This window comes from Carlito syrichta, unplaced genomic scaffold (assembly GCF_000164805.1).
Source record: "Carlito syrichta isolate Samal-C Ts95f unplaced genomic scaffold, Tarsius_syrichta-2.0.1 Scaffold312243, whole genome shotgun sequence".
In the NCBI taxonomy this organism is placed as follows: domain Eukaryota; kingdom Metazoa; phylum Chordata; class Mammalia; order Primates; family Tarsiidae; genus Carlito; species Carlito syrichta.
In genome coordinates this window covers 168,071-194,258 of record NW_007256339.1, presented here as the reverse complement: position 1 = coordinate 194,258, position 26,188 = coordinate 168,071, and the positions used below count along the sequence as shown (strand labels likewise).

At 39.9% G+C, this 26,188-nt stretch overlaps 1 protein-coding gene across 1 annotated transcript in view; it reads right to left on the bottom strand.

Annotated features, from left to right (window-relative positions):
• GPATCH8 (G-patch domain containing 8) overlaps nucleotides 1-26,188 on the bottom strand; it is a 100,690-nt gene that overhangs the window by 30,695 nt on the left and 43,807 nt on the right. The window contains 2 exon segments of the mRNA XM_021718493.1: nucleotides 17,160-17,246; nucleotides 17,885-17,952. Coding sequence (XP_021574168.1) covers nucleotides 17,160-17,246; nucleotides 17,885-17,952 — 155 coding nt within the window.

Below are 26,188 nucleotides of genomic sequence, written 5' to 3'. Positions count from 1 at the left end.
CTATCTTTATTGGATATGTATCAGGCATCACAAACTTACATGTCGCAAACTGAATTAATCTCATTTAAACCACGTTTAAAAAAAAAAAACTTTCACTCCCTTTATATCTTCTTTATCTAATCAATTACCAATTTTAACTGACCCATTATTAGTGTGAGACAAGGTAATTAAAATAGAATTAAAATATTACAAGATGTTACACTGCCCATGAGGAAGACTAAAGTAAAACTTGGTAAGTTAGGTATATATACTGCTATTTCTAGGATAACTACCAAAATAACATAAATTATCCGTAATTTATTGGAGAGAAAAAGAGAATTAAAAAATAATAAATCCAAAAGAATGTAGAAATAAAGAGAAAAAGAATCCCCAGGGGTGGAGAGGAAAGACAGAACAAAAAGAGAAGATAAAATAAGATGCACCATATTTAAATCCAAATATGTCAGGAATGGCAGGAAGTATACATAGGTCAAATGCTCCAATTAAGACACTGGAGGAAAAAACCTCATACACAATGAAATTAAATACTGACTATAAGAAAAATTTTAAAACATAGGCGTACAGAATAGCTTTAAAAAAGGATGGAAAAAGATACATCAGGAAATACACAAACCAAAATAGAGCTGAGGCATCAAAATTTAATATTAGACAAAAGGAAGCTTTAGGTAAAAAAGTCAAGTTATAATATAGGCTCCACCAACTAACAACAGTAAAATAGTATGTAGCTTCAAAATATATAAGCAAAAATGACAAAACTATAAGAAAAAAACCCACCCTCAGTGAGAGATTAACATACCTCTATCAGTAATAGTTTAAGCAGGAAAAAAACATTTAGTAAGAATATAGTTGGCTGGGCTTGGTGGCTCAGCCCGTAATCCCAGCACTTTGGGAGGTCGAGGCCAGTGGACTGCCTGCGTCTGTAGTTCCGGCTACTTGGAAGGCTGAGGTGGAAGGATCCCAGCAGGTCGACACTGGGGTGGCCATGAGTGTGCCACTACACTCCAGCCTGGGCGACACAGTGAGACTCCAACTAAAAAAAAAAGTTAGTTCTTTGAAAATACTAACAAGCTGGGTGCGGTGGCTCACGCCTGTAATTCTAACACTTTGGGAGGCGGAGGCAAGAGGACTGCTTGAGTCCAGGGGTTTGAGACTAGCCTGGGCAACTTGGCGAGACCTCATCTCTACAATGAATCAACAAATTAGCCGGGCGTGGTGGTGTGCGCCTGTAGTTCTAGCTACTTGGAAGGATGAGGCGGAAGGATCACTTGACCCCAGCAGGCTGAGGCTGTGGTAGCCATGAGCATGTCACTGCAGTCTAGCCTATGTGACAGAGTAAGACTCTTGACTCAAAAAGAGAAAATATTAACAAACTGACAGAGTTCTGAAAAACTGTTAAGAGGGAAAAATGCAAAAACTTTTAGAAATAAAAATATAGTGGTACAGAAATAATGTAAAAGATGAGAGCATACTGTGTACAGCCATTAAATCTGCAAACTCAAAGAGTATAGTATTTCAGAAACTAAGGTCTGTGATTAATGCAATTACATATATCCAAGGGCAAGCCAAAAAAAAAAGTCCAACAAAGAAAATACCAGGTTGAGGCAATTTTAAAGGTCTTCAATAAGCAATAATTCCAAATCTGTCCAAACTACTATAGAATTGAAGAAGGTAAGAAGTAACATACAGATCATTAATGAGGCCAGAGCAACCTTTATCTCAATCACGAACACAGATGCAAATTCAAAACCAAGTGTGAGTAACAAATCTAGCAATGCATGAAACAGACATACCAGTGTCCAAGGCAGTCTTATCTCATGGATGCAGTCTTATCTCATGGATGCACTGATGGAACATTACAAAATCCTTTAGTATACTTTACCACATCAACTAAAGGAGAACATTCTGTCAACATCTTGACAGATACAGAAAAAGCAGTTTGCTAAAATTTCTCATCCATTTATTAAAAAAAAAACAAACTTCTTAAATTTAGAATACAAGGAACGTCCTTAACTGGGTAAAGGATATATTTCTTAAAAAGCACACAGCACACATTACAAACATATTCTTTGAGAACAAGAAAGAATACCAGCACTGCAGCTCAACAATGCACTGGTGGTTCTAACTAGCAAGAGGAAGAGAGAGAGAAAGGAGAAGGGACAAAAGCGGAATAAAAAGTGTAAGAATGGGAAAGGATGACACTGAAATTTAATTATTTGCAGATAATATAACCTTAAATGTAGAAAACTCTCTTCACAATAAATTCTTTTTTTTTTTTATTTAATTGGAGTCTCACTCTTTTCGTCCAGGCTGGCAGCCTCGACCTACTGGGCTCAGGTGATCCTTCCTCCTCAGCCTTCCAAGTAGCTGGAACCACAGATGCATACCATCATGCCTGGCTAGAAAATAAATTCTTACTCACACTAGTAAAGAAAGGGTGCTGAATACATTAAATTAATGCATTTCTATACATCAACAACCAACAGAAAATTTACTTTAGATGACAATACTAGGGTTCCTAGCCAGGCGCAATGGCTTACACCTGTAATCCCAGCACTTTGAGAGGCTGAGGCAGGAAGATTGCTTAAGTCCAGGAGGAACTGGAGACTAGCCTGGGCAACACAGCAAGACCACATCTCTACAAAAAATTAGCTGTGCATGGTGGCATGTACCTGCAGTTCCAGCTACTGGAAGCCTGAGGCAGGAGGATCATTTGAGCCCAACAGGTTGAGGCTACGGTGGCCATGAGTGTGCCACTGCACTCCAGCCTGGGTGACAGAGTGAGACCCTGACGCAAGGGGGAAAAAAAAAATAAAAAAAAGAAAAGGAGAAAAAATACTAGGGTATCCTATAGAAACAGCACCACAGGAAAGAAAATTTTTAAATTTTCTTTTTGGATATCATATAACAAACTGAACTTCAGAACTAGGCAATGGATATGATCTAGAGAATAAAAAAAATGCATAAGGTAAATTAAGCTGTTTCTAGACCCTATGTGAGGGAAATGTAGCGAAAGGCACGCAAGGCAAATAAGCAGCAGAAGAAACCCAAAGGTGGCAGACTTCAGAAAGCAGCCAAGACACATGCCACGTAGGTGAAGGGCTCACATGAAGTAAAAGTCCATATCACATGCACTCACATGAACTTCTGAGGTCTGAGAAGGGCAGAGGGGTGAACTTGGCTTGGGGCATGGAGACACATGTAGTACAAGATATACAAATAGAGACAAGTGAAAAGTTCTGTCTAATCAAAAGGCTATCAAAAATATCCCCAAAGGAAGACTCATTCACATACACAGGCCAAGAAAATGGTCTACGTATTGAAGGCAACAAAAGGCAGGAATGTCAACGCTTGCCATCTTTTCATTTTTTTTTTTTTGAGTTGGAATCTCACTCTGTCACCCAGGCTAGGGTGTGATGGCACACTCATGGCCACTTCAGCATCGAACTGCTGGGCTCTGGCAATTCTTCTGCCTCACCCTTCCAAGTAGCTGGAACTACAGGCATGCACTACCAGGCCTAGCTAATTTTTGATTTATTGTAGAGTTGAGCTCTCACCAAGTTGCCTAGGCTGATCTCGAACTGGCGGGCTCAGGTAGTCCACTTGCCTTGGCCTCCCAAAGTGTTGGGATTACAGGCTGAGACACCGAGCCCAGCCAATGCTTGCCATTTCTAACTCAACATTATAACTGCAGATTCTGGCCAGGTCAATTAGACATGAAAAATAAATAAAAGGCATCCAGATTGGAAAGGAAGAAGCAAAATCACCTTTAGTTACAGATGATATGACATTATATATAATAAATCCTAAAGAATTCCCCAAAAAACTATCAGAGATAATAAACAAGCTCAGCAAAGTTGCAGGATACAAGATCATTATACAATTATCAGTTGTAGCTCTACACAATAGGAATGAACAATTTGAAAATGAAATTAGGAACAAAATGCTTAGGATTAAATTTAATAAAAGAAGTAGTACATACCTATAATAAAGCTTAATAATAGAGCTTAATTTATTAATTAGGTACAGTTAAGAGATGAACAACAGTAATAAAATAGAGTAACAATATGCTGTAATCTAATTATATAAATGTGGTCTCTTTTTTTTCAAGACACCTTATCAAATGTAACCTTTTCAGACCCTAGGTGACTCCAGGTAACAGAATCTGTGGATCACAAAACTGGCTAGACAGGGACCACTGTATTCTTTTTGATAAATGGTGCTAGGACAACCGGGTAGCACAAGCGGAAGAGTGAATATGGATCTCTGCTCACACGACACACTACAATTAACTAAAAATGGATCAAAGACTTGAATGTAAGAACGAAAACTATAAAACTAAGAAGGAAACATAGGTGCCATCTTCACAAACTTGGATCAGGCAACAAGTTATTAAATATGACATCAAAAACATAAGCAGCAAAAGAAACATAAAATGGATGTCACCCAATTTGAAAATTCTGTGCACCAAAGGACATTATCAAGAAAGCAAAAAGACAACCACAGAAAGAGAGGAGATATTTGCAAATCATATATCACATGATAGAGATCTCACGTCTGGAATATACAAACTCTTACAACAGTATAAAGATAACTCAGTTTTAGAATGGGTAACAAGAGGCTGAGGCTGCGGAGAGCCGTGATCATGCCACAGCACTCCAGCTTGGGCAACAGAGTAAGACCCCAACCAAAACAAAACAAAACAAAACAAAAACAAAAAGAAGGCCAAAAGATCTGAATAGACATTTCCCCAAAAAAGACATACAAATGGTAATTGGCACATGAAAAGACAGTCAACATTATCAAGTCATCAGGAAAATGCAAATCAAAGCCAAACAGAGATACTATGCTTTTCACCTACTAGGATGACTATGTTAAAAAAGAACAACAAAAAAAATTTTTTTAAAGTGTTGGTGAGGAAATAGAGAAAATGAAACACCTATACACTGCCAGTAGGAATGTTAACAGGTATAGGCCCTTTGGAAATGAGTCTGGCAGTTCCTCAACAAGGTACCACAGAACTACCAGATGACCAGAAATTCTACTCTTAGATATATACCAACTGAAAAATATAATGACACAAATATGCCACTGCACTCCAGTCTGGGCGACAGAGTGACACTCCAACTCAAAAAAAATAAAAAAAGAATGTTCACAGGGCCAGGCTTGGTGGCTCAGCCTGTAATCCCAGCACTTTGGGAGACTGAGGCGAGAGGACTGCCTGAGTCCGCAGGTTCGAGACCTGCCCGGGGAACCTGGTGAGACCTCGTCTCTACAATAAATCAAAAACTAGCCGGGCGTGGTAGCACGCGCCTGTAGTTCCGGTTACTTGGAAGGCTGAGGGGGAAGGATCGCTGGAGCCCAGCAGGTTGAGGCTGTGGTGGCCGGGAGCGGCCACTGCACTCCAGTCTGGGGAACAGAGTGAGATTCCAACTAAAGAAAAAGAACGTTCACAGCAACATATATTCATAACAGTCAGAAAGTGGAATCTAAAAGTCTAATGAATGAGTAAACTAATGAATGAGTAAACAAACTGTCATATATCCATACAGTGTAATGTTATTCAGTCATTAAAAAAAAAAAAGATGAAAGTAAACTAGCACAACCTCTGTGGAAAACAGCGTGGCGATTTCTAAAAAACCTAAAAATCAACCTCCCATACTATCCAGTAATCCCCCTTCTGGGAATATACCTGGAGGAACACAAATCACTCAACAATAAAGATACCTGCACACATATGTTTGCTGCAGCATTATTCACAATAACAAAAACATGGAACCAGCCGTGTTGCCCATCAAAAGAAAATGTGGTACATTTACACAATGAAATATACAGCCATAAAGAAAAAGAAGATTACGAACTTTGCAGCAACCTGGATGGAAGTAGTCTATAATACTCACTGATATATCACAGAAACAAAGATCTGAGTACCACATGTACTCACTCATAAGTAGACCCTGAACATTTGTCATAATACTATAAGAAATGGATTGGCAGTAGTGGGACACTGCCAGGAAAGGAGGGGCACATAACATCAATAAGGGTACCCACACTTTATCTGTATGATCACCACATATGTACTTAACCCTCATTTGTACCCCATATTTTAAAAATAATTATAAAAAATTTTTTAAAAAATGAAGTATGAATAATGCTACACCATGGGTGAACCTTGAAAGCACTGGCTAAGTGAAAGAAATCATATACAAAAAGCCACATCTTGTATGATTCCATTCATAATAAGTACCCAGAACAGGCAAGTTGACAGAGACAGGAGGTAGAGTAGTAGTTGCCAGGGGAATTGGGAAGAGAAGGAGGAATGGCTGCAAAGCCCATGGTTTCTATTTGAGGTGACAGAAACGTGCTGGAATCAGTGGTGATGGTTGTACAAGTTGTAATACTCTAAAGATCATTACATTGTATTAATATAAAATGACTAAAATGGTGCATTTTATATTATGTGAATTTTCATCTCAACAAGAAAAAAAATCTACCTAAAAAATGCAAGGGAATTAATGATACACACAAAATTCAGGACAGTGCTTCCCTCCAAAGAAGGACAAACTGGGATGGCATTGTAAGATTACTGATAGTGTTCTTTTTCTTAAATTGAGTGTAAGATACACTATGTTTATAGTTTTTCCTTTTATTATACACATTTAAAAAATATCACACCGATATTTAATAAAATAACAAGAATGACATATGAGACTGCAGTTTTTGTTTTTTCTAACGCAACTATTTGGTTTTAAGACTATGTACAACTGTGATAAAAATGAAATTAAAAAAATATAAAAGATGGAAGGTCAAAGCAGGAGGATCCCTGAAGCCAGAAGTCTGAGACCAGTCTGGACAACACAGTAAGACAGACGCTTTATAAAACTGAAACAATTCGCCAGGCGTGGTTAGCTGAAGGAAGGAGGATGACTTGAGCCCAGAAGTTCAAGGGTGCAGTAAGCTATGATCACACCACTACACTCCATCATGGACAACAGTGAGACTCTGTCTCTAAAAAAAAAAAAAATAATAAAGAAATCTGCCACATATTTTACCAAGGTGTGAATGGAAAAAGTTAAGTATAAGAAGTTAGAATTTAATACCAGAGTCACTTGTGGACCTGAAGAGTTTACACTTTCTACTCACAGCAGGAAGCCCTGGCTTAGGTATCAATATCCTAAAACCAGTCCACGTACAAGTACATATGGAACTGATCCATAAGATTCCCTCTAAAATCCAGGATATGAGGAATTCCCAGAGAGAATGAGACAACAACCAAACCCCGCAAACCACACAAGGAGACAAACCATCATGACAAGTCAGGAGAAGCAACAGACTATAAAAACATCTACCAAATCAGGTGCGGTGGTGGCTCACACCTGTAATCTCAGCTCTTTGGGAGCTGAGGCAGGCAGACTGCTTGAGCCCAGGAGTTCGAGACGAGCCTGAACAACATAGTGAAATCCTGTCTCTACAAAACACCAAAAAATTAGCCAGGCGTGGTGGCATGTGCCTATAGTCTCAGCTACTTAGAAGGCTGAGGCAAGAGAATTGGCTGAGTCCAGGATGTCAAGGCTGCCATGAGCCATGACTGTCATGCTCTCTTAGGGAGACATAGTGAGACCCCAATTCAAAATTAAAAAAAAAAAAATCAAGTACTACAGATAAGAGATTTGAAAAAAATTATAAAATAAGGACACTCAGAACACTCAAAAGAAAGGAGGCAGGAGTGAATCGAAAAACAAGAGTAGGGCACTATTTTCAAGAATAAAAATCCAGATAAATTAGAAAAAAGGATCAACAGAAATTTAAAGATTACAATAGTATCCCCTGTCCACAATTTTGTTTTCTTTGTCTCAATCACCAATGGTCAACCATAGTCTGAAAATAGATACAGTATAATAAGATACTGGGGAGGACCATGTTCATGTAACTTTTATTACAGTATATTGTTATAACCATTCTACTCTTACTGTTGTTAATCTCGCACTGTGCCTAATTTATAAATTAAATTTTATTATTGGTATGTATGTATGTATGTATGTATAGAAATGTAGTTTAGGAAGACTGAGGTGGAACAATCACCGAAGTTCAGCAGGTGGAGGCTATGTGGCCGTGAGTGTGCCACTGCACTCCAGTCTGGGGACAAAAAGTGAGACTTCAATTAAAAAAAAGAAAAGAAAAGAAAAAGAAATGTAGTTTATGGAGTTTTTAGCACTATCTACAGTTTCAGGCATACACTAAGGGTCTTAGAATGTATCTCCTGTGGCTAAGGAAGGGTACTCTGTTTTTTCAAAAGGGCAATAATTTTCAATATGCTATCTTTTAAAAAAGTTGTTGATATGCAACAAATCAATAATTTATAAATGTAACTGTAGGCTGGACAAAGTGGATGAAGTGGGAGGATAGCTTGAACCCAAGTCCGAGACTAGCCTAGCCAACATAGCAAGATTTCATTTCTATAAAAATAAAAATAATTAGCCAGGCAAGGTGGCCTGCACCCGCAGTCCCAGCTACACAGGAGGCTGAGGCGGAAGGATCGCCTGAACCCAGGAGGTTGAGGCTGCAGTGAGTTATACTGGTACCACTGCACTCCAGCATGGGTGAGAACCTATCTCATACACACACACACACACAGTAACTGCAGAATATAAGCGGTAGGTATATAGGTATTCGCTGTATACTTTTTCAACTTTTCTGCATGTTTGACAATTTTCATAATAAAATATTGAGGAAAATATCACTGAAAAGGTCAATAAATAAAGGGTAAGTTAGGCACAGCTAGAAGGGTAATTTATATTCTATATTATCTTCAGAAAGCTTTATTTTTTCCTTTTACATTTAAATCTTTAATCCAACTGCAATTGACAACTGTATGGCTGAGGTAGGGGGTCCAAAAGCATTATCTTCCAAGTGAATAACCAACTGTCTCACAGTCTTTTATTGGAAAGTTCACTCTTTCCCCAGTTACCAGCAGGCAATACTATCTTTGTCTTATCAAGCGGCCAATATGTAAGGGTATGTGCTGGGCTCTCTTTTCTATTCCACTGGCCTATCCCTGGTGCCAAGATCACACTGCTTAATGACCATAGCTTTATAAGAATCTTGATAGCTGGTAAAGCAAGTTCTTTTATCTTATGTAGTTCTTTGAGAATGCTTTGACTATCCTTGGCCCTTTGCAGTTCCACATAAATTTTAGAATCTGCTTGTAAAATTTCACACAAAATCCTGTTGAGATTTTGATTAGACTGTATTGAATATATAGAAAACTTTGGGGAAAACAGACACCTTTATAATGAGTCTGCCAATCTGTGAACAAAACATATTTTATTTTTATTTTTATTGAGTTGGAGTCTCACTCTGTCAACCAGGCTGGAGTGCCGTGGCACACTCATGGCCACCCCCGCGTCGACCTACTGAGCACCAGCGATTCTTCCACCTCAGCCTTCCAAGCAGCCAGAACTACAGGGGCGTACCACCACACCTGGCTAATTTTTGATTTATTGTAGAGACGAGGTCTTGCCAAGTTGTCCGAGCTGATCTCGAACCCGTGGGCTCAGGCAATCCACTCGCCTCAGCCTCCCAAAGTGCTAGGATTACAGGCCGAGCCACTGAGCCAAGCCAACAAATATTTCAAAATCTCACTTTTTACTTCCCCAGTACCTTGGGAAGCAACGGTGAGATGACTGTCTGAGTCCAGGAGTTCGAGACCACCTGGGTTACTTGGCAAGACCTTGTCTCTGCAACAAATAAAAAAATTAGTCGGACATGGTAACTGCTTGGAAGGCTAAGGCAAAAAGATCTGAGACCAGCAGGTCAAGGATGCGGTGACAATGATCGTGCCACTGTACTCGAGCCTGGGCAACAGAGACTCCAGCTCAAAAATAAATAATAAATAAAAAATAAATAAAATCTCACTTAGCCAATTGTTCTTCAATGACTTTCAATAATATTGTAGACTTTTGCCATAAGTCTTCCATATCTCATTACATCTATACCTAGGTGCTTCATATATTTTTATGCTATTACAAATGATGACATTTTGGCAAGCATCATATCCTAACTCCTTGTTAAATTTTTAAAAATATGTAACTACAAATAACAAAGAGTTTTATTTCTTCCTTTAATTAATTTTACCTTTGTTTTCGCCTGTCCATCTTAGTGTCCTGTTTAGAACCTCCAGCACAATGTTTATTTTTATTTTATTTATTTATTTTTGAGTCAGGGTCTCACTCTGTCAGCAGGTTGGAGTACAGTGGCTCACCACAGCCTTGACCTAATGGGCACAGGCAATCCTTCCATCTCAGCCTCCTGAGTATCTGGGACTAGAGGCGTGCATCACCATGCTTGGCTTATTTTTTTGTAGAGACAAGGTCTTGTTACGTTATTCAGGCTGGACTTAAACACCTGGGCTCAAGCAATTCTCTCACTTCTGCCTCCCAAAGTGGTAGGATTATAGGCGTGAGCCACAATGCCTGGCCTTCTGTGAGGTTTTTTTTTTTTTTTTGAGTTGGAGTCTCACTCTGTTGCCCGGGCTGGAGTGCAGTAGCACACTCATGGCCACCCACCGCAGCCTCGATCTGCTGGGCTCAGGTGATCCTTCCGCCTCAGCCTTCCAAGGAGCTGAACTACAGGCATGCGCTGCCACATCTGGCTAATTTTTTGATTAATTGTAGACATGAGGTCTCACCAAGTTGCCCTGGCTGGTCTTGAACCTGTGAGCTCAGGTAATCCTCTCACCTTAGCCTCCCTAAGTGCTGGGATTATAGACATAAGCTACCATGCCCAGCCTCCTCTGTGAATTTTGATATAACTTACTAGTAAATTTATTTGGGCCTTATGGAAAATTTTTTTATTTTACTATATATTCAAGTATATAACAGTTACAGAATTATTCAGGTTTTCTATTCTTCTTGAGTCTATTTTAGCAAGTTATGTTTTTCAGAAATCTGCCTACTTAACTAATTTTTGATTGACTGGCATAAAGTTATTTATAATATTTTCATCTTACCTTTTAGTGCCTACTGCACCTATAATTATGTCTTCTTTTTTTGTTACAAGTATTGGTTTTCTGTGTTTTTTTCTCTTAATATCACAAGTACATCAAAGAACTAACTTTTAGCTTTGCTGTAAGTTTGTTGTCTGTTTCATTCCTGTTCTTATCTTTTTTCCTTTTTTTCTTTTTAGAGTCAGGATCTCACTCTGTTGCCCAGGCTACAGTGCAATGGTATGATCATGGCTCACTACACTCTTGAGCTCCTGGGCTCAGATGATCCTTTTGTGTCAGCATCCCAAGTATCTGGGACTCCAAGTGAGTGCCACCACACTTGACTTTCTGTTCTTATCTTTAATATTTCTTTCTTTTTACATTATTTGGGTTTATTTTGCTACTCTTTTCTAACTTCCTGAGAGGAATGTTTACTTCATTTATTTCTATATACATATTTGCTATCAAGTATCATACTGCTTTAGCTTATCCCACAAGTTTTGATATATAGTATTTTTTTTTTTTGAGTCAGAGTCTGACTCTGTCACCCAGGCTGGAGTGCAGTGGCATGCTGACAGCCACCACAGCCTCTATCTGCTGGGCTCAGGTGAGCCTTCCGCCTCAGTCTTCATTTTTTTTTTTGAGTTGGAGTCTCACTCTGTCGCCCAGACTGGAGGGCAGTGGCACGCTTCCAGTCACCGCAGCCTCGACCTGCTGGGCTCCAGTGATCCTTCTGCCTCAGCCTTCCGAGTAGCCAGAACTACAGGTGCATACTACCATGCCAGACTAATTTTTGATTTATTGTAGAGATGAGGTCTCGCCACGTTGCCCGGGCAGGTCTTGAACCTGCAAGCTCAGGCAATCCACCTACCTCGGCCGCCCAAAGCGCTGGGATTACAGGCTCAGCCACCGAGCTCAGCCCTGCCTCAGGCTTCTAAGTAGCTGGAACTACAGGTGCACACCACCATGACAGGAAAAAAAAAATTTTTTTTTTATTGTAGAGATGTAGTCTCACCTAGTTGCCCAGGCTGGTCTCGAGCCTCTGGGCTCAGGCAATCCTCTCGCCTCCACCCCCAAAGTGCTGGGATTACAGGTGTGAGCCACTGCGCCTAGCTGATATCTAGTAGTTTTATCTTTCAGTCTAAAGTTCTTTCCCATTCAGTGTGGTAGTGCCCACCTGTAATCCTAGTGCTTTTGGAGGCTGAGGCAGGCGGATTGTTTAAGGTTAGAAGTTCAAGAGAAATATGGGCAACGCAGCAAGAATCTGTCTCCACAAAAAATAAAAAATTAGCCAGGGGTGGTGGCACTTGCCTGTAGTCCTAGCTACTCACCAGGCCAGGAGGAAAAATCATTTCAGCCTCCAAGTTCAAGGTTGCATTTCGCCATGATCATGTCACTGCATTCCAACCTGGGTGACGGAGTGAGACCTTGTCCCTAATAAAAATAAGATAGGACAAAATACTTTCTAGTTACCACTGTGATTTCTTCTTTGACTGAAGGATTATGTAAAAATGCAAACATGGGGTTTTTCCCATTATCTTTTTAAAAATTGGTTTGTGGCTTAATATCTTGATTTCGGTTTTTAAAAATTTGTTACTTGGTTTATGACCCAGGATATGACTTCTTAAATTTGCCTTAGTTTAAGTAAGTGTTCTGTATGTTTGAAATTTCTGGCCAGGTTTGGTGGCTCAGCCTGTAATCCCAGCACTTTGGGAGGCCAAGGTGAGTGGATTGCCTGAGTTCACGGGTTTGAGACCAGCCCCGGCAACTTGGCGAGACCTCATCTCTACAATAAATCAAAAATTAGCTGGACGTGTCTGTAGTTCTGGTCACTTGGAAGGTTACGGTGGAAGGATCGCCGGAATCCAGCAGGTTGACACTGGGGTGGCCGTGAGAGTGCCACTGCACTCCAGTCTGGGCAACAGAATGAGACTCCAACTCAAAAAAAAGGAAAGAAATTTCTTATTTTTCAAAGTGATGGGTACACAGTGCTATGACCATGAGGTAATACTTGTCAATTGAGTTGTTCAAATCTTCGAAATAACCTTGATTTTTTTTCCTCTGCTTCTTCCACTGATTACAGAGAGGGGACTACTGAAATATCCTACATGATGATGGATGCAATATTTCTGCTTGTAGTTCCGTCAGTTCCTGATTTAAGCATTTTGAGGCAGTGTGATTAAATGCACACACATTTAACAATGCTCACCTTACTGGTGAAACTATCTACCTTAGCGACTATCTTATCTGACAACAGCTACACCCAGCTCTGCTCAGACCTGCCTGGTGTATCTTATATATCCTCTATTGTTTCCAGCTTCCCTGTAACCTTAGCTTTAGGTGTACCTCTGTTAAACAACAGGGAGTTGGATTTTTTTTTAAGTTCGGTTTAACAATCTGACCTTTTTTTTAAACTTTAGCATTTATTTACTCAAATGGTTTCCAAACTTGTCCATGAATGGGAATCATCTAAGAAATTTGAAAAATAGTAACGCTTGTGTCCTACCTCTGGAGACTGTAAACTGGTCAGGGCTTTGGGATTTAAAAAAAATCTACAGGTGACTATAACACACACATAAGTTTGGGAACCACTAAGTTAGTCTACTCATATATAATTACTGATATATTTGGGTTGCTGTCTACTTTCTTATTTTATGCATTAAATTAATCTAAGTTTAATAAATTTCCTTTTCTCTCATTTCTTCTTTCAGATAACGCTAACTTAATTCCTTTATTCTCCTCCAGGAGATAGTAACACAAAGTCTGAACTTCATACTTATTTCCAAACTTAGGTTATTCTTCTTAAGAATTTTAATTCTTGGCCGGGCTCGGTGGATCAACATGCACTTTGGGAGGCTGAAGCGAGTGATTGCTTGAGCCCGCAGGTTCGAGACCCATCCAGGCAACTTGGTGAGACCTCATCTGCACAATAAATCAAAATTTAGCTGGGCATGATAGCGTGTGCCTGTAATTTCAGCTACTCGGAAGGTTGAGGTGAAAGGATCACTGGAGCCCAGCAGGTCGAGGCTGTTGTGGCTGGCTGGGAGCGTGCCACTGTACTCCAGTCTGGGCAAGAGAGTGAGACTCTACCTCAAAGAATTTTGCTTCTTATTTTATAATCCTATAAGAAATTATTTCTTACAGAATGCTTAATTAAGTTTACCTAATTAGCTTACTGTTTTCTGTACCCATCGTTCATTCTTAACTCTCAAATATGATCCTGGGATCCTTTTCCTTCTAAAGTATATAACCTTTATCATTCCTTTTAGTGAGGCTCTCACTAAATTTAGTGAATTCTCATAGTTTTTGTTCATCTGAAAATACTTCAATTTCACCTTCATTCTTTAAAGACATTTAAACCGGTATATAATTCTAGGCTGGCATTTTCTCTGCCTATACCATGCCACTATCTTCTAGCTTCCAAGAATACAGCTTTTGGGAAGTAATCCTTCTGCTAGCCTATTAGAGAAAGTCAAGTTTCCACTAGACCACTTAAGATCTCTGTGACTGGTGTCCTGTATTTCAAAAAGATGTGTCTACATATGGATGTTCTGGTATTTATCTGGCTTAGGATTCTTTGGGCTTCTCACGTTTGTATTTTGGTATCTTTCATAAATGCTGAAAAATCCTAGTCATTATCTCTTCAGATACTACCTCTGCCTCACGCTTCCCCCTCTTTTTTAGATTTCTAGTCTTTATGTTAAAACTTTTCACTCTATGTTCTATGTTTCTTAACCATCCTTTTACAATTCCATTTGTTTCTATCAAGCAACTGGGAAGACTACCAGACTGGTATCACTTTAAATTTACAACTTGAGGCTTTCTGAACTATCCAGTGAGTCTGGATCTCAAATCCAAAGTGAGAACTGCTTTGAGGTAATACAATCTCAGACAAAAAAAAAACCTGTTCCACGACCCCTGTTCTGCTTAGCAATGAGATTATTTCCTACTAGTCCTTCTGTGAGAAAGTAGAGGTGAGGCAGGCTGACACGTGGTATACACTACAGGAAGACAAGAGCCCCTAGGGGTCCTAGCTGAACGAGGAGTGTCTACTGCACACAGAGAGAGCACCAGTCTTTCTCTTCCATCATCCTCAGTCAGGCTTTGAAAACTAAAAGCTTGAGTTTGTCAGGTTTGGAAAATGCCATGCTCTTGGGGGAAAATGACTTCATTGTTCAAATTACCTCATTAGATTCTGGCCTATTAAGTACTTCCTATCTTGCCCACACTTAGATGTCTTTAATTCTTACTTCATAACTCATACATACTTTATCACTTGAATCTAAAGGTACTCACTAAAAATGCTGATGCTACCAGAAAAAGACTTGAAAAAATGCACTTACCTTTCAATACTGTGTTAGAAAACATACCTTCCTACCTAATCTATGTCTTAAACAAGGTAAAACGCTTCTTGTGACCAAATATTTCTGCAAATACCCTAACCCTAGTTCCTCAGTGAGAAAGGAAGGTTATTTGAAAACAGAATCTGTGGTGACTGCTTCAGGTTGCAGAATGACCTAAGATCAACTCATAAGATCCAATGAATGAATGGCAAATAATGCTGCTGGAGGTAGACTGAATTAAGCAATTTAATGACGATGCCTGGGCAAGAGCTTTTGAATAACTAAAGACACTATATATTTTTTTCAACTTCAGTGTTTAAAGGCAGAAAGCAATTCCCAAAAGCTCTACAGAGGCTCAGACAGTGTTCACATACAACGTGGAACAAGAAAGAGAAGAGCTTCCAGCCTGCTCACATACTGAACCCCACAGCTGCATCCCACAGCTGCTCCTTCCTGCCATTACTTTCTACTCCCGCTTGGAGTATAACCATGAGGCAGAAAAATGCCTATTTCTTCACTCCATCATTCGCACTCTTAAAATAGGTAAAGTCAACTCGATATTTATACTCGCACCAGTATCTCTAATCACTTAAAAATCAATCCAGATGGCACTAAAAATTCAAAACAGAAGCAAGTATCTTCACTTTTAGATAGTTACCTGTGTTTACTGTATACCTAATTTTCATATATCTTAACAACAAAAGGAAATAACACATCCGTGAGTTCCAAGACAGACAACAGACTCTCATAGCTCAGATTGGTATATCACTCCTTTCCCTCTTTGCCACCCATTTAGGAAATTCAAGATAACTAGGCTAAATTTACAGGCAGTTCAAAGTAGTTGGGAGACTTTCTAAGGTCACTCACACAGCTTTACTTCTCTTTTTTATGGTAGAACAGATTTCAAAAAATCAATTACTTTCTCTGTTACCAACTTAAGTGTCATGACCAAAATCAGTTCCTACTTGTAATCTTAGTCACATCTGCTTCTTCTCCTCAAATTGATCTATGTCATAGTAGACGCTGGGGACACCAGAATGCCTGGGCATGTCCCCGGCTCAGCCTTTCCGAAAGCTAACCCACATGTCCCACTGCCGTTGTCCATAACTAGCCACTTAAAAAAGCATAAGTTCAACTTGAGAGTTCTCGGTTTAATTAAAAATGAACAGCCGGGCTCGGTGGCTCAGCCTGTAATCCCGCGCCTTTGGGAGGCTGAGGTGAGTGGATTGCCTGAGCCTGCGGGTTCGAGACCCGCCTGGGCAGTGAGACCTCATCTCTACAATAAATAAAAAAATCAGCCGGGCGAGGTAGCGTGTGCCTGTAATTCCGGCTACTCGGAAGGCTGAGGCGGAAGGATCGCCAGAGCCCAGCAGGTCGAGGATGCGGTGGGCGGGAGCGGCCACTGCACTCCGGTCTGGGTGACAGAGTGAGACTCCAACTCAAAAAAAAAAATGAACAAAAAGATTCTCAATTTGTTATTCTTAAAATATCTCGTCTATTATTTTAAAAAAGAAAGGAAAGCCTTATCAACTGGTATCAAGCTTTCAAAGGACTCTTAACACTCTTTCCTGCTACTACTTGATTCCCTGCTGTGCACCAGGCACTGTTTCAGACACTAACTGATGCAATCTTCCCAAAGGACCTAGGAGGCAGGTATTATCATCTCTACAGTTTTTACAGAGGCAACATACAGGAATGTACCAGAAACCTGAGATCTCCTACTAGTCCCCACCCAATGCCAAACAGATGCTGTTGTCAATAGAAAGCTCTTTCACTAGAAAGTATGGATCTCCTATTCAGTGTGGGCCCCCACGAGAATGGCTTCATGTCAGTACCTTGTATTTTTGTCTCAGCTCTTCTGTGTCTTCTTTTTCCACTTCTAGGACACGGCGCCGTTCGGTAGCATCTTCAGCATAATCGAGCTTGGCAAAAATAGATATGGTTAGTTTTCACTCCTAAAGCGCCCCGAGACTAGTTATGGAAATTACTGCACAGACTCAGTGCTGTCTGGAAACAAAAGACTCTGTACTTTGTTCAGTGCTGTGGGCTTTAATGTCACCACAGAGTAAACCTCCTGCAAAAAAGCCTGGGGGCTTCCAGCAGATATATCTATTGATGCCAGTAGACTTCACTTTAATGTCCACTGCCAAAGAATTAAGAGCAAAAGGAGAAAATATTTTAAGCAATGAAAAGCAGGTATCACAGATGACAGCTTGTACACAATCCTACAAGGGCAAAAAATTCTACCACAGGAAGTACTTTAAGCGTCGGGCAACACTGCCTACTCAAACAAGCACCAGGCCTGGGTCTACATCCGATCTTGCCTTGCTGTATAATCCTGGGCAAACCACTCAACAACAGTTAAAACAGGGCATTATTTATATTCTACTTGCCTCAAAAGTAGCATTAAAAGAAAGTGCAAAAATATATTTTTTAGTTGTTCAAAGAAAAACATTAAAACTACATTTCATCTGATAAATGTATTCTCACACTGGCATCTGAATTTTGAATATAATTTAAAATATCCCATAAAACTCATGAGTTAATGAGATCAATTTACCTCCATTTCCATGCGACCCATGCCCATGACATCATACTTGACAACGATTGGAATGGGATCTGTTCTCCCTGTAACAGGAACACATAATCAAGGTTAAGATGCAAAGCCAAGCCAACAGCTCACTTGACACATTGGGTTTGGGTGGTTAGAGATCTTGCCTTGGAGTGCAGAGACCAGAAAGCTACAGTGAACCAAACACAAGCCATTCTCACAGCTTATACTCATACTTCCTTTCCTAGTTTAAACCCAACTAACAACCTTGGTTAACCCTCTAGTTGGAATAAATCCAAATTACTATGGCAAAGTTAATAAGTAGTGCAGAGCACTTATATGCAAGGGTACCAGGAGGTTTAAATTATTAAACTTTAGAAGTTCCTTTTGAAAAAGATCTCCAAATAACATCCCATGAACAATCATTTCACTCTGTCTGCTGATCCTCCTACACATAGTTTTTTGTTTTTTTTTAATCAATATTTTAAATTATGATTTTGGGGGGTACAGTTAAGGGTTAGGTGTACAATTACGTTTCATTCAGGCACCCATAGTTTTAAAATTGGTAATGAGTATCTCAACTGACATGGTTAAACAGAAAAAAGTTCATTTTTGAACTCGATGCGGTACAACTCCATAGTGACAACTCAGTACGGTTAATATTTTTGGTTTCAAAGATGTTTTACAGTTAAATGGAGCTGTGAAAAGTTTAAATAAAAAGCAACAATTAGTTGCCTTTACTTTTAAACAAGTGCTCTGTGAAGTCCCATTTTCCAGAGTGGATTTCACACTGGCTGTGGTGGTGATTGGTAAGCTGTGAAAAGGACTCGTTGCGAAGAAAATTGACTTTCAACTAATCGATCTATGCTGGAGAATTTTCTTAATAAACGTCTATTTAATCCACTCATAACCAGCCAAACAAAGCAAAATGGGGCAGACAAGCACTTTACTACCACAGCCGCTTTACATCACAACGTGCGCTCTGTGTTGTGATGCAAGCCCACTGAGAGGACTTACCTGACCCGCTGCACACCTTTCGTGAAAAACACAATGTTTACCTCCCTCATCATTTCACTCAGGCTGGTGTAAACAATTGTTTTTTTTTGGTTGTTGTTGTTATACACACATATGTATTATACCTTTGGGCTAAAAATTGAGCTTATTCAGGCTAAATCTGAGGTATTACCAAAAAAATTAAAAAAAAAAAAAAATAAACGCCATTATCGTGACTGGTTTTGGTCCTGCAGAAAAAAGAAGAAACCATTTTCACAATAACCAGCAACCACTCGTATTCAGTTGCTCTGTATATGTGGAATTTGTTTTTTTTCCTGAAGATGTAATGAAAAACTCAGAAGTTTCACTACTTATAGCTAATATCCCATTATTGCTTTTAAACAGTAAGTAGGAGTAATTATCAGTTTAAAAAACAGTTTAAGTAAATAAAGAACATCTTATGCTGGGGGGGAGGAAAACTTCTAGAATACAGGCTTCTTTTAGAAACTATCAAAGACTGCCAGTAAAATAAAATAAAAATGCACTATTATTTCACGCCCAATGGTATAATAAATAAGCAGTGACTGCAATCTTTAGCAAAAGGACCAAATTAAAGACAGGTTATAAAAATGACTTCCTAGGTGCAATATCACTTTCATAACGTCTCAATCAGGGATTTACTGGTAAAAACAAATGGTCCAATGAAAGAATTAAAAAGAAATGTCCAAGGAATTGACTTTATTTTGGTTATCTTTTTGATCTGTCAGATTTTGTTTAGCAAGAATCAAGAATATTTTGGTACAAATTCATTACTGCTGTAAACCCCTGTTTACAAATGCTGCATTAGTACTTTTGCCTTCTAAGGCAGTCAAAGTTTGTTTTAATTTATTTTTAAATTGCAGTAGCAAGTGCTAGTGCCCATTACATCGTGGGAGAAATCAAGTTTTTGACAGTATTAGAATTTAATGTTTTAACTGATTTTGTTGGCAGTTCTAATACAAACAAATACATCCCTTCTTAACATTACCCTTAATGAACAAGGATCAGACAAGTTGCATAAGGAAAGGAAAGGAAAATGAAAAAGACCAAGCAGAAGGATGAAGGCTACAACAGAGAAGTAAGCCTAACATACTGGTGCACTGATGACAAAAGGAGTAATTCGTCTGAAAGTAAACAATTACCACTGCTAAGTTTACCATCACCACAACAAGTCCAGGGTCATAATGCTGTAAAAAAGAAACACCAATTGTTAGGCAGAAACCATGAGGGTAGGAAACAGGCCTTCTAGCAGGCAGATAGGATGGGGTAAGCAACAATTGGGCTTTGTCCCTCCCCCAATTTCAGCTGGGGACAGAGAAAGGACACTTTGTGCTGCAGCAGCTGTTTTCATACTGGTCAGTCCAGGGTGTGAGATTTTTGCACAGCCACTTGAGAACATGGTCAATCTTCTCTTCAAAATGCAGGGAGAGGATGTCAGTTTCAAGTGAGAGAACTGCGCTAGCTCCTGATCTCTCATGTAACTGCTCATTCTGGTCCAGCAGTATTCAGGGCCCAGGTGGGACTTTTTCTTAAATCATGTCAAAGACTTAATCAGATAACTGGACAGTGATCAAGTCATTTGCTTCACTAAAAAAAACTCTAGGAGGCTTGGGGAGGGGGTGTCCTCATGACCTCATTAAAATGTATATAATAATTAAGAGGTCTAGAAAATAACCTTGTTCTTCAGTGCTTGGACAACTCTGTGCATTTGAGTTCTATTATGAACGAACATAATTCTTTAAGTGGCTCTCCTCTCCCCAGAACTCTGCTTCCTGTTCATGAAGACTTCCCAGGCCCACCAACATTTCTTTCTGTACACAACAAAGCAAACCTTTGAAGGAGAGCTCCAAAGAAACTCAAGAGAAAACAGCATCAGAAGAGTTGTCACATTTAAAATTACTCCACTCAGAGGTAACTCACAGAAAATAAACAGTAAGACTTTCAAAGCAATCTGAAGAGGTCATTACTATTTGGGCCAGGTAATTTCTTAACCTTATGAAAAAGGCTACAGAACAAGGAAAAATTCCAGTGGGAAAAGACACCAAATAATATACAGCAGAAGAAGTTGCAGATTTAAAAAATGAAAAAAAACCCTCAATTCATTTATTTGCCATCAGTAATAAATCTTATCACTGAGAACATCTGAACAATTTGTAGTGATGACTTTTCAAAAAGGAAGTAGTAACAGAATGTCTGCTGGATATGTATACGCCAGGAACCTCAATTTCTAGTCAAAATAAAATCCAGGTTTCCTATTTCTTGGTTTCTTTTAAAGTAGTGGCAAATATGATTTACAATCTATTAAATTATTGAGAATACTTCTGTTGTTCATTTCACTCCAAAGAAGGCAACTTCAACCAGACCACTAAATATTGTCCTTAAAAGAAATGGTCATTCTCAACGAAAGGTCTACAGACACCATGACCGTACCCTGGTCAACCAGAGAAGAGAAAGAAAACACACGCCAAGTCAAGATGATGCCAATATCGATGTATTTATCTGAAGAAAAAAACTGCTATTCACATTTTCTAAATCAAAATTTTCAATGATGTTTCACTGACTAACTAGAATACTACTCTCTGTATTTTAAAAGAGAGTTTTACTTCTACAATAACAGTAGTTCCTAAAAGGACTTATACATATGTAGGTCTTGCTAGAACGTGAAGGCATGACTTATAGCTAAAGAGAGATTAAGGGCAAATGCAAAAATCCACTGGTTGTCTATGGCTGCTCTGTCACTGAGAACAATCCCTCAAGAATCAGTTTTGATTTTTAAATGGTTAAGGATACAACAATCTACAGATCTGATACAAAGAACTGAACTGTAGAGAAATATTCTTTCTTTATTTGGTCAGAAGCACTATTTTTTTTTTTTGAGTTGGAGTCTCACTCTGTCGCCCAGACTGGAGTGCAGTGGCCACTCCAGCCACCGCAGCCTCGCCTGCTGGGTTCCAGCGATCCTTCTGCCTCAGCCTTCCGAGTAGCCGGAATTACAGGCATGCGCTACCACGCCCGGCTGATTTTTTGATTTATTGTAGAGATGAGGTCTCGCTGCCCAGGAGGATCTCGAACTCGCGGCCTCAGGCAATCCACTCACCTCAGCCTCCCAAAGGCATGGGATTACAGGCTGAGCCACCGAGCCCGGCTAGAAGCACTATTTTAAAAGGTACAAACACTAGGGACAGAACAACAGGGAAGAAGATATTAACCTGGTAAATAGCCACACTACAGAAATAGAAGACATATGACTTCCCTGCAGAAATAAATTCATGGGATTACAGGCTGAGCCACCGAGCCCGGCTAGAAGCACTATTTTAAAAGGTACAAACACTAGGGACAGAACAACAGGGAAGAAGATATTAACCTGGTAAATAGCCACACTACAGAAATAGAAGACATATGACTTCCCTGCAGAAATAAATTAGAAATAAAGAAGCTTCTAAAGTGATTAAAACATGGGCTGCCGGGCTCGGTGGCTCAGCCTGTAATCCCACACCTTTGGGAGGGTGAGGTGAGTGGATTGCCTGAGCCCGTGGGTTTGAGACCTGGCTGGGCAGCGAGACCTCATCTCTACAAGAAACCAAAAAGAAAAAATTAGCCGGGCGTGGTAGCGCACACCTGTAATTCCGGCTACTCGGAAGGCTGAGGCGGAAGGATCGCCAGAGCCCAGCAGGTCGAGGCTGCGGTGGCCGGGAGTGGCCACTACACTCCAGTCTGGGTGGCAGAGTGAGACTCCAACTCAAAAAACAAACAAACCGGGGGGTGGGAAAAAACAAAAACAAAAACCCAAAGAACAAAACATGGGCTGGACTGTCAACAGATATAAGACCATCACAATTTATCTCTGCTGCCTTTCCCCTTACAGAGATTCATTTGACACAAATATCTATAACAAATATTTATTGACTTCCTACTATACGACAGCACTGTTCTAGGCACTGAGCATATAGTGGTGATTTTTAAAAAAGCAGCACCATACCCCAGTAATTGCCAATAAATAGGCAAAATAATCTTAACAGCTTGAACTTCTGGCATGAAAGGAAGAAAAAACAACATTTGTGGAGCTAATGCAACAAGCAGTTCAAAAAGCTTAAAAATGTCTGAAGTTGTCTTAAAGATGTCTTAAGTTGTCTTTAAAAACTGACATTAATGCCAGGAATGGTGGCTCATGCCTGTAATCCCAGCACTTTGTGAGGTGGAGGTGAGATGACTGCCTGAGCCCACCAGTTTGGTAGCTCACGCCTCTAGTCCCAGCTAACTCAGGAGGGTGAGGCAGGAGGATCGCTTGAGCCTAGGAGCTTGAGGCTGCAGTGAGCTATGATCATAGGGAGGGAGGGAGGGAGAATTCAACTCAAAAAAAAAAAAATATATATATATATTGATTCACTCACTGAAGATTGTCAAGATCAAGATCTGTGCTAAGATCAACTTATGTTTTAAATGGGAAAACCAATTTAATAAATGCAATTTTGGGGTAAAATAGTCTAAAACACAGGGTTTAGGAGGTGGGGGAAAAACAATAAAAGGTCCTTAGCTTTGTTCTTAGGCAGTTGCTGGGCATGATGGCCTCATATCTGTAATCCCAGCACTTTGAGAGGCCAAGGCAAGAGAATTGCTTAAGCCCAGGAGTTCAACAGTTCAACACCAGCCTAGGCAACATAGCAAGTCCTTGTCTCTACCAAAAAAAAAAAAAAAAGTCAGGAGTGGTGGTATGTACCTGTAGTCCCAGTTACTTTGGAGGCTGAGGTTGAAAGATCACCTGAGCCTAGGCGGTCAAGGCTCCATTGTGTCCTCCAGTTTGGGTGACAGAGTAAGACTGACTCAAAAACAAAAGCAAAGAAACAAAAAAACAAAAAACAGAAAAAAAGGTGGCAGCACTTTTGTCCTCTGAGTTTTACTTATGTTTGTATCCTGAATACTTAACCACAGTACAGGGGACAGAGAACTATTTAATTAAAAAGCATTTGTTAGCCGGGCTCGGTGGCTCAGCCTGTAATCCCGGGCTTTGGGAGGCTGAGGTGAGTGGATTGCCTGAGCTCACGGGTTCGACACCCGCCCGGGCAACTTGGCGAGACCTCATCTCTACAATAAATTTGAAAAATCAGCCGGGCATGGTAGGCCATGCCTGTAATTCCGGCTACTTGGAAGGCTGAGGCTGAAGGATCGCTGGAGCCCAGCAGGTTGAGGCTGCAGTGGCCAGGAGCTGCCACTGTACTCCAGTCTAGGTGACAGAGTGAGACTCCGACTCAAACAAAAACAAACAAAAAAGCATTTGTTGACTGTTACGCACAGTGGCTCACACCTGTAATCCCAGCATTTTGGGAGGCAGAGTCGAGAGAATTGCAGGGGTTCAAGACCAGCCTGGGCAACTTGGTAAGACCTTGTCTCTACAAAAAATCAGCTGGGCGTGATGGTGCAGCTACTTGAAGGCTGAGGCAGAAGGATCAGATGAGCCCAGCTGGTCGAGGCTACAGTAGCTATGTATGTGCCACTGCACTCCAGTCTGGGCAACAGAGTGAGACTCCAACTCAGAAAATAAAATTCAACCCTCTGCACTTAGATGCCCCCTCTAAAGGGACACTGTAAATCTAGCAAACCACTCAAATGTCACCTCTGAGGGGACATAAAAAGATGGCTGGTTTAAAAAAAGAGAGATAGGGAGACACAGGTCAAACTTGTGCCAGTGCAAATTTTAAAAAAATGTATGTTTCCCTGAAGTTTTCCATTCAAATTGCACAAAAAAAGTAAATAATGAGACAGACTCTATACTGAGACATGATCGATCAGTGAGAAGCAGTTTCCAGGAATTCCGAGTGTGTCCTTCCTTCCACATCCTCTTCAAACAACAGACAAGACAGTAAATTACATATTATTGACGTGGGAGAAAGAAAACAAGACTGCATTGTCTGCTTGAACAGAAAACCACCAGGTGGAAGACATCAATTCCTACTGCACAACACATATCAATGAACCTGCAATGCATATCGGTGATTGTATTACACGTTACCACATGTCAGAAAAATATGAGATATACTATTTTGATTTTTGTCATAAATAAGTTCCTCAATGTCCAAAATTCCACTATAAGCCAAATATCATCACAAAAAAAAATTGGTTTCAACGCTATTTAATATGAAGTGATTCACAGTCTTGTTTTTTTTTTTTCCCACGTCAATAATATGTAATTTACTGTCCAGTTTGTTGTTTGAAGAGGATGTGGAAGGAAGGACACACTCGGAATTCCTGGAAACTGCTTCTCACTGATGGATCATGTCTCAGTATAGGGTCTGTCTTATTAAGTTGCTAGTAGGTAATTCATGAGATGTCTCCAAGTACAAAGGGTTAAAACAAAAAAGCCCTGTAGACACAGAATGAACATGTTCACAGTGGGTCTGAAACTTGTTCAGCTGTAAATATTGAGCCATCATGGTACTTTCTGCTTAACATCAAAAGATACTAATGATTTAACTCTTTTATAATCAAGGAATTATTGTATCAAGTAGAACATATGATTATATTATACAGTGATATATATATATATACGTTACATACATCAATTATAATGAAATATTTGAGCTCTACACTATTGTACACCAGACACTTATTCAATTTGCTATGTGTGTGTGTTATCACTCATTAGGAGTCAAGGGGAAATGGTGCCAAATGTTTAAAAAACTACTGGAGAACTTACACTTCATATCTATCAACAAAAAACTTATAAAAACATCTGAACTGGTAAAGTTGCCATAACGAATTTCAGTGATGGGAAACCTCAGTCCTCATAATAATGGTGTTCTTCAGGAAATTAGTTTAGGATAAGTGGTCTATTCAAAATTCTGAAAACATTTTTTTAAAAAAACAGTTCCAGCTTTGTAGACACTGCTGCTTTGAGCCTCTCCCCATCAGCCATGGTCAACCTCACCATGTTCTTCGACATCGTCCTCGATGGTAAGCCCTTGGGCCACGTCACCTTTGAGCAGTTTGCAGACAAAGTTCCAATGACAGCAGAAAACTTTCGTGCTCTGAGCACTGGAGAGAAAGGATTCGGTTATAAGGGTTCCTGCTTTCACAGAATTATTCCAGGGTTTATGTGCCAGGGTGGTGACTTTATATACCATAATGGCACTGGCGGCAAGCCCATCTATGGGGAGATATTTGATGATGAGAGCTTCATCTTGAAGCACACAGGTCCTAGCATCTTGTCCATGGCAAATGCTGGACCCAGCACAAATGGTTCCCAGTTTTTCATCTGCACTACTAAGACTGAATGGTTGGATGGCA